At 41.3% G+C, this 16,310-nt stretch overlaps 1 protein-coding gene across 1 annotated transcript in view; it reads right to left on the reverse strand.

Annotated features, from left to right (window-relative positions):
- LOC130147491 (pituitary tumor-transforming gene 1 protein-interacting protein-like) overlaps nucleotides 1-15,514 on the reverse strand; it is a 33,389-nt gene extending 17,875 nt beyond the window's left edge. Inside the window, exons 1-4 of the mRNA XM_056334705.1 lie at nucleotides 15,328-15,514; nucleotides 8,910-8,962; nucleotides 4,621-4,729; nucleotides 689-797 (exon numbers count right to left, since the gene is read on the reverse strand). Of these exons, the coding sequence (XP_056190680.1) occupies nucleotides 689-797; nucleotides 4,621-4,729; nucleotides 8,910-8,962; nucleotides 15,328-15,454 (398 nt within the window). The 5' untranslated portion in view covers nucleotides 15,455-15,514. The remainder of the gene's footprint in view (nucleotides 1-688; nucleotides 798-4,620; nucleotides 4,730-8,909; nucleotides 8,963-15,327) is intronic.
- Between the last annotated feature and the right edge of the window lie 796 nt (nucleotides 15,515-16,310).

The raw sequence follows: 16,310 nt of genomic DNA on the forward strand, positions 1-16,310 counted from the left end.
CTCATCATCAACTATTTCCCTCCCTTTGAAGGATATTCACCAGTTGGAGGACTTGTAAAACTTTGCCATTACTGGCTTACTTCTGCAAGATCTAAAGAACATTTAAGTTTTTCAGTATTACTTTACTTCAAAGTAAGCCACTTTTAATAACTTAGAGCAAAAAAGCATCATCTTACATTTAGATTTTGTGGACTTGGCAAAGGCAGCTAATCACTTAGACACTGTCTGCTGACAGATCCTAGGGCAAACTCTGAAGCATGGACACCAAGTGCTGTAGAACACTTGCGCAGTTACTCGTTACCCACCTGGTCCCTTTTTGCTGTAACATGAGCTTGCCTTGAATGAAATTATTTGTTCTGTTATCACAAAAAGCAAGTATTTATTTCATGAAATATTTCATGTCCACTCTTAATAAGGAAGTGTAAAATGTAGAAGGGTAAAGCAATAGCTTAAAGAGCACATCTGTGATGGTATCATAACATCACTTCAGTGTCATTCCAGCGTAATTTCCAGGGTCATAGTACCATCACTAATCACCTCTTTCTGTTATGTCTCAAACAAATAAAGCAAAGTGACCAAAATTGCTTCCAAATGAAAAGATTCTTAGTATAGTGGAGAGTAAAAATTGTAGGTAGGTAGGGAACACCAGCACTCAAAGTTAGTACAGGAAACAAATAGACGTATTTACCTCCTGGAACGCCTTCTGCAGTAACAGCAGTAACAGCAACAGACTGCTACAGACACCAGAATGAGTCCAGCTACAACAGCTATGGCAATAATCAAAGCCTCAAAGTTTACTGAAAAATATGAATATATTCAATTTGTTAGACTCCAGTATTAACATTTTTTTTTCTGATAATTATTCCCCTCCTTCCCAAGCACTTTTTCATCTCTGTATGCACAAAAAACCCAAACACACAATTCTGTGCAACTACCCCAGTTTAAACTCACCGTATCACATTTGATTTTTGCTGCTATGCATAATCTACACTGAACAGATATTACATAAAGTTACTCTTTACATATACCAAATTATTAAAAGTCACCCTGTAATATTTGATGTTATCTACTGGTGTGATTCCACAGCTCTGTTCTCTGTTTTTAGCCAATGTACAGCATGAACAAAAGTCACATAGATTCAGCAACAGTGTACACACATCACATGTAGCAGAGAAAGAGCAAAATGAAGTAAGATGAAAACGTCAGAGGATTTGAAAAAGCAAATATAAAACTCCCCATAAAACTTCCTAAGTCATCATCTACGTCCAACGATTAACAAATGGGGAGGGGAGTATTATTTTAAAAGCATACACTGTAACAGCTATAGCTGGTCTAAACCAGGACAGGACTGCATTCATAAAAAAGGAATCAGAAACCTGATGTCCTGGGGGGGGGGGGGGGGGGGGGGGGAAATAAAATTGAGGCCCAAGAAGAAAGCAAAGTGGGATGACATAAGCAAAGCTAGATGCAACTTTGAGGAGTTCTGTAAAGGGCAAAATGAAATCAAGGAAGTTGTTACAACAGTGATAATGAGAACTAAACACCTCTCCCCACACCGTCTATTTTAAAGCATGATGGGGTGAGGGGGCAGGGAAGCTGTCTCTCCTGTCTTCTCCCACATAAATCCCTCTGAACTCTTACCAGATTCATCAGCTTCATGCTGCTGTAATAATACAAAGTACCTGCACATACACTTTTTACTGCTTCAGGGTACTAGTGGTAAGAATCAAATTTAGAAAGTGAAGTTCAGAGGGTCTGCCCTCTCTAATCGCATGCACAAACCAAAGAGCCCATTACTTTTCTACAGGTCTCACCAACTCATGTCTGGCCAAGGAATATCCTTCACAGATCTTGCCAAAGATTAAATCCCAGCAAATATTTTTGCTTCTGTGTTATAACTTACTTGGTACAGTTTATAATACAGATTAATATACAGTTTCTACTTACAATACAAAAGTATATTCTGAACATGTAAATTCTCAAAGTAACACGTTTCACTATACCACATTCCTCACTCTGTTACTTCCCTGCAGGTTCCAAGGAATTAAATATACTCCATTCAGTGAAGTAAAAACAAAAAATTGTTTTAATCTCCATTTTAAAGTATACTATTTAATTGAAGCAAAAGAATATATTTTGAACCTATTAAAGTGCAGAAAGACTGTCAGTTTTCAGTCTGCATTTCTGTCTCCAGTATTTTATTTGCTGACTATTCATGAAAACCAATACTTTGTATTACATTGCTTCTACAGTGTTCTTTTTTCTTCACTGCTGCTTAATAATCTGTCAACATATCTTATTCCATATAAAATTGTAACTGGGAGCCAGTCATTTGTTTTTGACTTTGAGAGCTACAACATTCACCTTCATTTTCAGCAACAGTCATCTCTTCATTTTATTCACAAAAAGAAAAAAACATCACCATGCTCACAAGGTAATTAATTTTCTTGCTGTGTCTGAAGGGGACAGTCTCAGTAAGACTATATATTCTCATGGCATGCTGCTGCATATAATTTGTAAAAAAAAAATAATCTATTACAGTGATGCATATCTGGGGGTTTTTGGGTTTTTTTACGATTGGGTTCTTTATTCTTTTCCCACTTTTACTTTTTTTGCTGAGCGTGCTCCATTACAAAGTTTTAATTCTGTGTTTAAGCGACATTCCATCTAGAAAGAAACGGCACCCAAGGTAGAAGCCATTTCTATAGCAGGAGTAAACTGCCAAGAACACCCTTAGATACCAGTAACCACTGCTTTGCAAAAGGACATGCATTTCTGTGCTGCGTGTGGCTGAAAGTTAGCGTTCTTCATAGCAGCTGGTATGATGCCATGTTTTGCACTTCTGGCTAAAACAGTGCTGATCACACACCCATGTTTTCACCATCTTGAAGAGCATCAAGATTTTCTTTCCCCCCCTTCACTCCATTCCTCCCAGAGAATAGGGCTGGAGGTAGGTAAGAGACTGGAGAAGTCAGGAGGGGAAAGTACCAGAATAGCTGACCCAAACTGACCAAGGGGGTATTCCACACCATATGATGCCATAATCAGCAATAAAACCCAAGGTAAAGGAAAAAGTAAGTGGAGGGGCTATCTGGCTTCCAAAGTGACTATTGTTTAGGAACTGGATGGGCATCTGTGGGCAATGGTAAGCCATTTCCTTTACTTGGTCTTTTTTTGGTCGTTTGTTTTGGTTTTTTCCTCTCCTCCTTTTTCCTTCACATACTAAACTGTCTTTCTCTCAATCCATGAGTTGTTCTATGTTCTTTCCCCATCCTGCTGGGGCCAAGGGAGGAGGGGAGTAACCAGCTGTGTGGGCACTTAGCTGTTAGCAGCAGTCAGGTCCCCACACTTCCAGAAAGTCTGCTAAACATTTCATAGTACCAGCATTTACTAATACTGAAAGCCCGATTTCCAAAAAAAAAAAAAAAAAAAAGCTTTCTCAGTGAAATTACATACCTTCTATAGCTCTAAAATCTACAAAAGCCTAAGCATAAATGCTTTCTCTCAAAAAACAAAGCACAGAGCCCTTCAGCTAAGAACTAAAGAATTTATAAAGTTCTCCTGTACTCTACAATCTAGTCCCTCTGTTTGCAGAGTTTATATGAAGTGGTAGTGTTCAGAAATTTGCACACTCCATTTTTATAGCAAAAACCTATTGCTACTCTAATTTAGACTAATCTCACTGCACTGTGTTAACTTTCTTCTAATTCTCAGCTAACAGCCAGGGATAGTTCATCCCCACTTGTTCGTCCTTTAGCCTCCTGGTGTTCACAAACAAATACAGGGAAAGCAGCAAGCCTTTGCCTTGCTGGACTGAAGCTGTCATTTCATATGACCGATATCTTATTTATTTTCTGTTCCAGTCTAGTTTGACTTCAGATCTGTACATAGAGTGTTGCAGAAATAGCTCTAAAGACTTCACCCCAACGGCACCACATGCACTGTACTATTTTGTAATGCAACATGCAAAGCAAAAAGAAATCTAAGAACAATTAAATGATGCAGTACTGCAATCTACAGCAGCACACAGCAGCTTCCTTTTTAACCTTAACTGTGTTGCCTTCAGCACCCATAGACCATTTTTTTTTCAGTTGTTTAAGCAAAAATAGCATTTAAGAATATTTGGGTGGCTCCATTCCTGTGGTATTGGTTCACTGCTGCCACTGGACTATACTATACAAATTGTGGATCCAGGCATATCATTCAACATTTTAAGAAGTTTTAGAAAGGTAAGAATGGGCACCATTTGTCAAGAGGTAAACTACCTTATTTCTTTGTACCTCAGAAGTATGGTTTAAGAAACAGGTGAATCCTGACTATGTACATAAAACACTCTGAATATTCCAGCATCACTGGTTCCCAGTCTAGACTTTACCGTCAACAGAACTTCACTACATAGATGTTTTAAAGCCACTGGATCAGCATAACTACACTGGTTGTTCACAAAGGACCCTTAACAATAACTGTAAGCCCAGAAGATTAGAGATCATAATCATAACCACTGCCCCCTCCCCTGACCCCTCCGAATAAATCACCAGGAAATAGCTCTAGTAAACTGTAGTCTTACTTTAATCATACTCATAAATAATTCTCTACAGCAAAAGCAGAATTAGTACCTACTCCAGCAAACTCCCCATCGAGCATTTGAAAGGGAACATAATGAAGACGGTGGAAGAATGCTTCTTACAGGGTAATCAATACAAGTGTTGTTTGTGTAACACCAAAGGCACTGTGAAAAAGAAACAAAAAAGCCAAATTACTGATCTTCAAAAACAGTTTACAATTTAGTGCTCCTGTCCACACAGAATTCTTAAATGAATGCAATACTGTACAGATATATTGAAAGTGTTTTGTAGTGTAAAACCTACAGAAGTCCTGGTACAATTCCTAAGTAAGCCCAAACTGAATCGTGAGTAAGTATATTTTGTACTTACAGGTAATAAACATTTACACTAGCCTGAAAACATTTGGGAACATATTGAGGTACTTCGGATACCTGATGATAAAGTGGCTTTGGGTTTAGAATTACTGAAATTAACAAGAAATACAAAAACAGGAAGCCAACTGTTCATAATCTTAACACACCTGGTAACTTTAAAGAATAGAAATACACCTACAATCTTATTTCAGCCCTGTATCGTGACTATCAACAGAAAGAAAACAAAGAATCCTTACAATTCTACAGGAGATTTTGCAGCAAGGTAGTAGAAGATAAAGCCTTATCCAACCTGTATTGCAAAGTACACTGGGTACCTTACTTGTGCACACTTACATATCTGGATATTTTTTAAATTTAGACTTTCTTACATGTATTATAGTTACAATACCAGCACAACATTTCTGCTTTTTATGCCACCACTAAGCATCAAGCATAAGGTTTGGGTTTTGTCTGTTAAAGTAAATGCTCCTTCAAAATTCCTTTACCATACAACTCTGCCAGTGAAGAAGCTGTGGATAACATTAAAAAAAAATCCTTGACAGAACAGGGTGTTTTAGGATTCATTATAGAAATAGAGATGTTCTTGATAGTACTGTTAGATAAAGAATAGTTCCTGGATGAGCTGTTTTACATCCTCAATTGCATAAAGTCTGTTATCTTGCTCTAAAGGGATAGAAAACGTTAAATACAAAGGAAACTGTTTTGTAGTAGATACTGCTCTCTTGAAAAGAGTGAAGAGACAAGAAAAATACATTCATATTTTGTAGCTGGTAGACTGTACAAGTCAAACATACCCACAAAGACACATCAACAGAAATAATTAAGAATGTAGAATAATCTTTGCAAAAAACCAGCCCTCCTAGGTTTTCATTTTAATCAAGGATGTTAGATAAGAACATGCTTATTTTTGTTGGATCAATTATTTAATAAGAATTAACAGTTCTAAAATAATGACTATGAAGGGGCAGACTAAAAGTCATTGTTAAACTTTGTTCAAATGTAACATTGAGCCTGTTTTGAGTAGGAGGCCGGACTACACAGCTCATGAGGTCTCTTCTAACCTGAATGATTCTATAATGCTGGTGACAACTACAAATACAGAAAGGCTGACTGCATCCTCTTATCTACTGCTACTGCATCTAACCACTAAAAACATGAGTAGCCCAAAAGGCAGTATCTGATACAGCTACTGATTGGTGCAGAGGCTAAAGGAAAAAAAAATATTTCAATCGAATCATTCCCAATTCTAAAAATTGAACTAATTGTCAAAATCAAGTCAGAAAAAAAAAAAAAAGCCTAAATACTCAAGGGTGATAACCTTAACTTCAACACTCATCTACATAACCTAAAAATTGAAGACAGAAGATATTCTGTTTGGATGTCAATCATATCCTCCGCAGAGTATGCCAGCAAGCATGTTCACATTCTGATAGATATCACTGACTTTATTTTAGCAGTCTCACATGGATAATGAGGTACAATACGATTTAATTCAGTCCATACTCATTTTAAGGACATACTCTCACTATTAAAAGAGGTAAGATAGTAACTATGAACACAAAATGAATGCTTCTTTCTCTATAATCGGATGTATGCAAGTGACTGTTATCCCCACCTTTCCTTCAAAAAAAACGGACTGTATTTCTTAATCATGATTTCCTATAGCAGCTGTTAGGTCCTTTTTTTTTTTTTTAAATGCTTAGCTTGCCTAAAATCCATTTTCCACAAGAACTTAGGTTCCATACACTTGTTATTAGGACAAAGATGAAAATGACAAAAATAAATAGCTGAGGGGAAAAGCATGTTGGGAGACTACTCAGAAGCTGAAGATGACACTTTGGAAAACACTCCAGAATGCTGAGGTTCTGCACATGCACACAGATTCTAGAATGTAGTCTTATCTTTTACTAGTACTTGTGCTAATGTATTTTGTTTTACACAGTCATATGGAGTTAAAGGGAAAGCTCTCAAGATGTTAATCAATAGGTATTTACACATTATCTGTTACCAGATAGAGTTCACAAATTTCAATACACCTGGTAATCTACTAGTTATACCAGTAAATATTTCTTTGAGGTAACCACACTGAGTTTCAGGATTCAACAGCTCTAACCAAACCCCTTATCTTTTATTTTTTGATGTATCATATTGTAAGGAATGAGATGTTACACCAACAGCACACCTCTAAAATCACCACTCAGGACTTATTGATAAAAACATGAGAAAATAAGTATTCATCAATTCTAAAGACCAAGACAATTATAATTATGATAAACAAAATTTAAGCCTTTTGAATTAGAATTCTATTTAACTGCAGTAAATTACTACATTTTATGGTTTGTTTGGAATTGTTTTTATCTATTTATCAAATGTTTAATTTTTCTTTTTATCTGCTATCTATAGTATCACCAGTATGAAAACCAGGGGTTTTTTTTCTACTGAAGCAAGTAAACAAAGTAATTCAGCAATGTGTTGCTTCTGTATTGCTCACACAAATGCTAGTATGTCCTCTGTAGCCTTTTCTTTAAAATGTATGTGCAAATTGTCTGAATCAAGTCTAAACTCCTTTCTTCAAGGTTAACACTGATGCTATTGAAGCAGCTGCCCTAAATCATCCATCAGTCACTGGTTTGACATTCCAAAAATGATGTATCTATAACTCTGTTAGTGTCTTCAGTACAAAAACACAGCTAAAGTATTTATTTCTCTCCCAAGGAGAACACAGAACTCTCAGGTTGCACTCATCTATCTGCAGCAGCAGCACTTATTTGAAGTGACAGTCACACCAGTGGTAGGGCTGCACATCTTTAATGACCCATATTTTCCATTTCCTACTTTATACTTTTGAAGATGAGTTCTTTACACAATGCCATGCTTCTGATGACAAACATACAGGTCCGATAACACACAGTAACTGTATCAGTACAAGGCAATTACTATTTTTTCCCTTAAAAAGCCAAGAGATGCATAAAAAAGGATGGAACAGGTAAGTTCAGATATTTCTCAATTTTCCCTTGTGAGAAAGTTTTGTAGTAGCTTATGAAACTTAGATTCCTGAAATACTTCTTTTCAGTGGCATCTGAAGTAGAATTCAGGGCAATCTCTCACTTCAGATGTGGAAGTTTCTTCTACTCTGCAGAGACAGACACCTTTTGCATACATACTTATCACAAACCTTACTGTGAAGTTAAAAAGGTTTCCAGTAAGGGACAGAATAGGGGCTGGGGGAAATCTATTGTTTTAGTGTCTACCTTATTGCAATCTCTTTGGAAGTCTGAACACTTTGCTACCAGAATGGTGACCTAGCCTGGCAGTCTTGAACACTTATGGTCTGATGTAGTCAGTGGAGATGCCGTGTCTGAACACCTACAAAGCACTGATCCAGTCTACCTCAGTTAAATGCACTGCTGGGGGCATCTCCAGAGAAAGGCATTTCTAGTTTATTTACATTAATTTCCTAGTTCTCCTATTCAGCATACAAGAAATGCAAGGCGTTTTAGCCTTCAGTTTATCTAGCCCTTTCATAAGATGGAAATTTACCTAAGTGCTGTTTGCAAAATGAGGATGAGTCTAACCCAGCAGCAACATCAGCTTGCTCAGTCACACTACGGAAGCACTGAGCACACGCCAAAACTGGAAGCTCAGATTCTACAGAGTCTGTCCTCTCCAGACAAAGGAGAGGAACACCGTGAGTGAAAAATCATGGAGCAACCCTGGCAAAGTGAAAGCACACTGGCATCCAGCGTGACAGAGGGGAACCAGCACACCAGCTGACTACCATTTAAAAAACCAACAGATAATAGAACTGACTGATCTCGACTTCCTCTTATGACAGGTCATTTGACTAGATTCACCACTAAGAACAAAACCAAACCCCCACCAAACAGCCAGACAAGCCCTAACAATCCTATTTGATATTAAGTGGAAAAATCATCAAATTTTCAAATAAAAAGGATGTTAAAAATCTTACCGAAACATTTTTTAAGCATTCTTCACAGGACCTCTGAGAAAACTCTGAGCATGCTAGAAAGAAAAAAAAAAACAAAAACAAACCACAAATCACAAAGATTCTGTATTTATTTTTACTCAGTAACACCAACCATTTAACATAATGTTTAGCTTTTTCCCCCCCTACTTCTAGATAACAAACAACAATTTTGACTGAAGTAATGAAAGTGCAGTAATTCCATTCCATACAGGAGAACTGTAGCAGAGATATGAAGCATTTAAGTATGAGCTCTGGCATAGTTAGGGAAACAAGTCAAGCTTACCCTTAACTTCAATTTGCTTTCTCCAAGGACAACATAGGAGATGTAACCCAAGAGCCTCCCTGTAACCTCTGCTGAAATTCTAAGACTTTTCACTTCCACTTAGAGAACATTCCAAGTTTTGGAAGCCTAGCGAAAGCTCGCCCTTGCCTAGGGTTGGTCCTCATCCCATAGATACTAACCTTTCTCTGGGGCAAAAAAGTTTAAAGATAAAGCTGTCCAAATAACATGATTTTAAACAAGTACTTCCAAACATAGGACACAAAGTTATTTTGTAGGACATCAACAAGAACTCTAACAGAAGTCTGAAAAGCCAAATGATACAGGAGTTCATATTTTCATTGGATTTTTAAGAACATTTTCTATCCCCCAAAAAGAAAATATTTACTGGTGTTCACATTCCCAGAAGTTTCTAGCCGAAGGCTATGACTCATTGAGAAATACTGCATGCTTATTGTCTTAAGACCAGTCTTTCTTATCCACAACATCGACAATCCGTTGCCCACAGGACTGCATCCATGAACCACTTGACAGATGAGGGGGAGTCTCCTCCCCAGGTCTGAATCTGGATCTTTCTTCCAATAATTGTAGTTCCTATGATCATTTTTAATACTATTTAATGAAACTAACTTTTTATTATTTCAACTGATAGTATAAATACAATGGGAAAATGTCTCCAAATCAGGAATCCAGTTCTACTTTTAATGGACAACTGCGTTAGTCACAAGCAGGTATCAATCTGAGGTAAATTGGCATGTTTTGAGACCACCATGTATTTCAGTATTTTCATAATTCAGTATTATACTTTCTGGTACTAGTTTTCAAAATTTTAGGTACCAGCATATTTAGCTTTAATTAATATATCCATATAGAAAAAACACTTATAGCTTATCTAGTACGAATTAACATTGTTACCAGTACCAATTAAAGGAGAAAAAGCCTAAGTGTAAGGCCCATGTACCAATTCATGGGAAAACCCCGTGAAAAGCAGATTCAGAAATAGCTCTCAGTTTAAACTCAAAAACTTTCAAATGGGATTATCCCACATGGAGTACCACCATGCTTATTATAGGAATACTTATTTACATTTTCAATTTAAGACTTAAACACCAAAACAAAGCAAAATTCCAAACATAAATTAGCAAGGTACTGTCAGAAGCATGCAAGTACACCAAGGACTTCTGAAAATGTGGTTACATTTTCAGTAACTGAACCATCTACAGCAAAGTGAAAAAATTTAACATTCCTTCGATTCCTATCAAGGGTTATCTCATAAGCTTTTCATGCCCGACATACTACAGCAGATAACCTATACTGGCATCTAAACGAAAGACAGGGGCTTAAATTATTAAAAAATTGGACTTATTTATACTTAAAAACAGTATAAAAGTCTTAACGAAAATACTTCAAAATACATCATCACAACATGTATCTCAAGAATCAAAACATCTTTATGTACTGCTGCCACAGAATTTAACATTATTATGAGTGACGGAAAAAAACTGTATTTTTTTCCATTCTGCTTTCTATTTTTCTCTGGGTCACAGAACTTAAAAGATACATAAATCTGCCACTAGTTAGGGTGTTCTCGACGAGAACAGAAGATAGAACAAAACACCTCTCAAACTGGGAAAGAAGAAAACCCTAAATATCCTTTCCAAACCACTTCGCTAAAGCATTGTGTACCTGCATATTAAACAAAAACAGCTTTGGATTTTTTTATTATTATTATTCAAACAGATAGGAAGTTGACAGTCTCCCTCTGGTATTTCAAGGGATTACTGTATTATCTTTATTGGGCAAAAATAAATGTAAGCCGTAACAGCACTATCAACAAAAATTCCCATTGTATTTTAAACACTATTTATCAAACATAACCATTCCTCCTATACTAGTATATAACATCAGCATTAATCACTTAATATGTAATAAAATCAGAAATTATTTTTACATACTGTGGGAAATGCCACCTTGAGGGGGTGAATTAGAGAAAATTGGGTCCTAATAGAAGCACAGTATTACAGAAAGCTTTTTTAGGGTAAAATACAGCTATTGCCTTCAGGATGGTTGGCATGCACGGCATCTACATCCCCACAGTTCCCTAAGCAACACATCCTGCCAGCTCAGCACATGCTGATGGGAGTGACAGACGGTGGAGCCAGGATGGAGTGGAGTGGAGACACCGCAGCCGTGCTTGTTGTGCTCCCTCCAGGAATGGGAACTTGACGGCACCACACAGCTGATAAGCTGCATACCAGTTGTCACGTGAAGAATCCATGAGATGTCCGTGGCTGAGCCGACCGCTGTGGTGAAATGACTTTCCTCGGATGAAACAACTTCATTGGAATACTAACGCACACCTCCCTCCCAGAGTTACCTGCCTCCAAGGTAACACCTCACCGGGCACAGGACAGCAGTTAGCAGCAACACGTATGACTAGAGTCACTCAAGCTCCACCTAAATGTGATGGAAATGGACTGGTCCTGGACTGAAATAAGTCCAGGGCAGAGTGGAAATTGTTGTCTAAACTCCCGGGTTACCAGACTGATTCAGCGTTCACAAAGCTAGGTCAGTCTGACTCGCTCTGAAGTTGTTGTGAATGAAGGGACTTCTAATCAAGGTGGCCACCCTTGGGGGAGCACGAGAAATACAGAACAGACACTGAAAAGAACACCATCGTCTAAGTTACGCATTCAAGTGAAGAAAGCTCTAGCTATGAGAGGAAACAGGATGATAAGGTGTTGCAATCCACTGACATCAACAGAAAATTAGCTGAAAATAGGACAGAGATAATTGTGGTAGTGGGAGATCACAACCTCCAACTCAAATAGCCCCCCTTGAGGAGCACACATAGTTAGCAGAGAACTTCAGCAGTGCTCTCTGAGGACGCGTACTGATTTGCATTACAAGTGAGAAACTTGTAACCAATCCTATGCATGATGAATGAATATGCAATATACTGTGAAGTATAAGAGGTGAACAGATGAGGGGAGAAGTTGGGGAAGACTCCATCGTAACCTCTGGGGTCAGTCCACGGGCTGAACCTGTCTTCTCCCCCCATAGCGACGCCTATTGGGTAACAACTTTGTCTTATGCGCGCTCAATAACTAACTCACACTGGCTGTTATTAGTGATTACACTTGAGTTGTATATAGTTTGGTCGTGTATCCCTTCAAGCTTGATTTTGCAGACAGTCTCTATCACTGTGAATCATGAACCTTAATTTTTCCTAATTTTATATTAATGAGAAGTGTTATGCCGGAAACTGTTAGTGTTAATCCTTTGTGGACACTAGCGGTTGCCAGCAGTGGGTAACATAAATCCAATAAAGTAGGAAGACCCGCTGAGGGGTCCCCCTTATGCTGTTGGCCTGTTTCCCTGAACAAGGCAGTCGAATTGCCCTCCGATTCAGCGAAGGGTCCCTGCAATGGGACACTGACAAACTGGTCAGGCGCAAGGGTCTCAGCTTTCCTGGGGTGCTGACAGACAGATCAAACACCCGGGGCGGAGGGAATCTCCACATACACACACCCCATATTCACATGACACACACCAAGAGTGGTTTACCAAGCAGTGGAAGCATTACTTTGATAAGTTTAATTTTTACCAAAACAGTTTAGTGTAACACCTTGTTAAGTGTAAGTGTATGAAGATTATATTCTCACAAGATAAGAAAAAGCTATTACTGTTCATGCCCTAGAATGCTGCTTACACATAGAGGAACTACTAAGTTGAGTATGCACCAACTACCTGTACAATCTCACTTTCTGGGAGACACACTCATGGACCAGGTTAACTGCACTAATACAGAACAATGGCTGCTCCTCCACAAAATAGAGATAACACATAATAACACTGACAATAAAACTATTTTGTTTAAAACCAGCTTTCCCCCCCCCCTTCAATATGGATTTTTGCATGAAGTTAGCATATTGCAAAAGGTTTTTAAAAAGTTTTTTAGGAAGACAAGGCTCTATAGCAGGATACACTAAGGACTGATGACTGCCACGCAACCTTAAGATCAGTGAGGAAGAGGTGGAGCTCTTATTATTCCACTAAAAAACAACCCTCAAACACCACAAAACAGCACAACTGCTCAGACAATCAGAAACCTTTCAACACCAACACCGAGGTTATTCTCAGCTAGTTTAATTTGTGCTCTGCCCCCCTTCTCAGGGCAACACTGCTCTTCAAGTTAAACAGTTGTTCCCTCCTCCTGGTGTAAGAGTACTTCCTCCAAGTACTCTTTATTCTTCAACCTTCCAGCTGCTCCAGCAATTAAAGCTGTACTGTTCGTATTTTCTGAAATAGGGAACAATACAACCTTTGTAACCCTGCTTTGTGCCAGTCTAGCCCTGTGTAAAACAGGTGAACTTGGGAAATATTTAGCGGGATAGCACCCAAGGTCCCACAGTCTTGCAAAACTACCATAAAACTGCCACCTCTCTCTTAACCAGATCATCACTTCAGTAATCAATATGCATTTTAGTGTCATCCCAGCTGGCAACCAGGTACTATGCAGCTGCTCACTCACACACCCACATCAGGATGGGGAGGAGAACTGGGAAAAAAGGTAAAACTCAAGGGTTAATAACAATTTAATTGTTGAATAAAAATAATACCCAGAAGGAGGGAGAAGGGGAGACGAATAAAATCCAAAAGGAAGGGGAAAAAACCCTCAAGTGATGCACAAGTGCCCACCACCTGCTGACCCATGCCCAGTCAGTCAGCGGCCCCCAGCCAACTCCCTCCAGATTATACACTCAATATGATGTTCTATGGTGTGAAACATCCCTTTGGCTAGCTCAGGTCAGCTGTCCTGGCTGGGCCTGAGAAACTGGAAAGTCCTTGACTTAGTATAAACATCACTTAGCAACAACTAAAAACATCAGTATGTTACCAACACTATTCTTAAACCAAATCCAAAACACAGCACTGCACCAGCTACTAAGAAGAAAATAAAACTATCCACTTTTTTCAAACTGTTTCAATTTAAGACCAAAACAATATTAAGCATATGGCATAACAATCCATCACGCACTTTTCACTTTACCCTTATTTCTAATATTTGTATCTTAAAGATAGCTTTCTGTATAATATCATGATCCACTTTCACATCAACAACTGGCCTCATGAAAAAACTTCTAAACTCACATAACTATGTGAAAACTTCTTTCCTAGGGAGTCCATAAGCAACTCCACTACTAATTCAAACCAATTTTCAGCTCCAACCAAACTTTGGTTTTATTTACGTTTCTCAGAACTACTAGAAAGTAACCGATTAGCTTGCAGTAACCGATTAGCTGTCAGAGAAACACTGACAGCTCCCTTCCTCTCCTGCTTCAAGTTAGTTGTCTCACAAAGCTGGATACTTCCTTTTAAAGTAAAAACCCGTCCGTAAAGAAATGAGGCACCGCAAACTGGACTCTAAACACACACGTCAAGGTCCACTTGAGATACCCTGATGTAACGCAAACTAACCCGACGTGCACCTTTCCACTCACATATGTTAATGGCAACCAAATCTGAGGATGAGCTTCACCAACTGAACTCTAAAAGCAGCGACGCGATAAACGATTCCAGAAGAACTAACAGGATGGCAAGAGCACCTCCATCAGCTTCTCCTTCCAGGCAGCAAGTCAGGACACAGAAAGCCGAGGCGGCCGCCGTGTCCGTGCCGCAGAACCGCCGCTAACGGCGGGGCGGGCCGCGGTGCAACCCCTGCTGCCGTCGCCCCTTCCCTCGGGCGGCAGCCGAGCGCTGGCCCCCCGGCAGGGCTGCCCGTCCTCCCCCGGCGCTGGCGAGGAGCGGCTGCCGCCCTGCCGCCGCACGGAGCCAGCCTGCGGCGAGGACCAGGGCAACTTCCGAGCTCCGCCAGCTCCCCGTAAGGCGCTACCGGGCGGCGCCGGGGCCTGTGAGCCTCGGGCCGACCGAGGGCCTCCGCCCGCCGCGCCCCCGCAGCCGCGCTCGGGGCCAGGCGCAGCCCCCGCCGCGGAGACACAGGCCGCGCAGGCCCCGCAGGCCCCGCCGCCCGCGCCCCCGGCCGGGCCCCTCCGCGGGGATGGAGGGAAGGAAGAGGCGCCGCTCCGCGCCAACCCGCGGCCCCCCACCTCTCCTTACCCCGCGCCGGTGCTGGCGGAGCCGTGGCGGTGGGGGGCGCCAGCCCCAGCCCCAGCCCCATCCCGGCGCGGCCCCACAGCAGCACCAAGCCCCGCAGCCACAGCGGCCACAGCCGAACCGCCGCCATCGCCGCACCGGGCACGCGCCGCACTCGCACCAGGACCTGACGCTGCGCAGGCGCCAACGGCTCGCGGGGCGGGGCGGGGCGGGGCGGGGCGGGGCGGGGCGGGGCGGGGCGGGGCGGGGCGGGGCGGGGGCGGGGCGGGGCGGGGCGGGGCGCTCCCTGCGGCCGCCGGGCGGGAAGCCGCGGGGCGGTATTATAGGCGGGGGTCTGGGTCCCGCGGGCGGTCCGGGGGTGCGTCCCCCTCCGTGAGTGCCCGGTGCGTGTGGCCGTGTCTGTGTGAGGCGCTGAGCTGCGGCTGCAGGTTCGGTGCTGTGATGTACCGGGCCCTTTCCTCTCTGGCAAGGCCTCTCCCTTGCTGTGTGGACTCGTCCGGCCCCTGTGAGGGCGGGGAGGTGGCGAGGGAGTCACTTTTTCAGTGTCCCTTTGTCAGCGAGGCTGGTCAGCAGGCTGCCACATCCAGCAAAGCCAACAAAAGTATCCCCACGTCAGGGCCCGCCAGAGACAGGAGTAAAGAGATGAAAGTGAACATGAACGTTTGCCGTGATCTTCCCATTTTAAAAGGCTAACGAGGTGCTGGTTTTCTGCAGTGTCCCACCTCTCAGGGCCCTAGAGAAGCACCTAACACCCTCAGAAGCACCCAGGGGTATACAAAACACCCAGATTGGGCTGCACGATATGTCATAAGAATGAATAAAACAGACCCCAAACCCTCCTGAGATGGCAGGGTAAGGACACGCAAGAAACCGGGGATCTCAGTGGCCCAAGACAACTGTGGTTGGCACCAAACCGAGTCTTTAATGGCCAGTGAAGTGGCATACCTTGCCATGCTTTGACAGCCAACCGCGCTTTAGCTACGTGG

The sequence above is a fragment of the Falco biarmicus genome, chromosome 4 (assembly GCF_023638135.1).
Source record: "Falco biarmicus isolate bFalBia1 chromosome 4, bFalBia1.pri, whole genome shotgun sequence".
Classification (NCBI taxonomy): domain Eukaryota; kingdom Metazoa; phylum Chordata; class Aves; order Falconiformes; family Falconidae; genus Falco; species Falco biarmicus.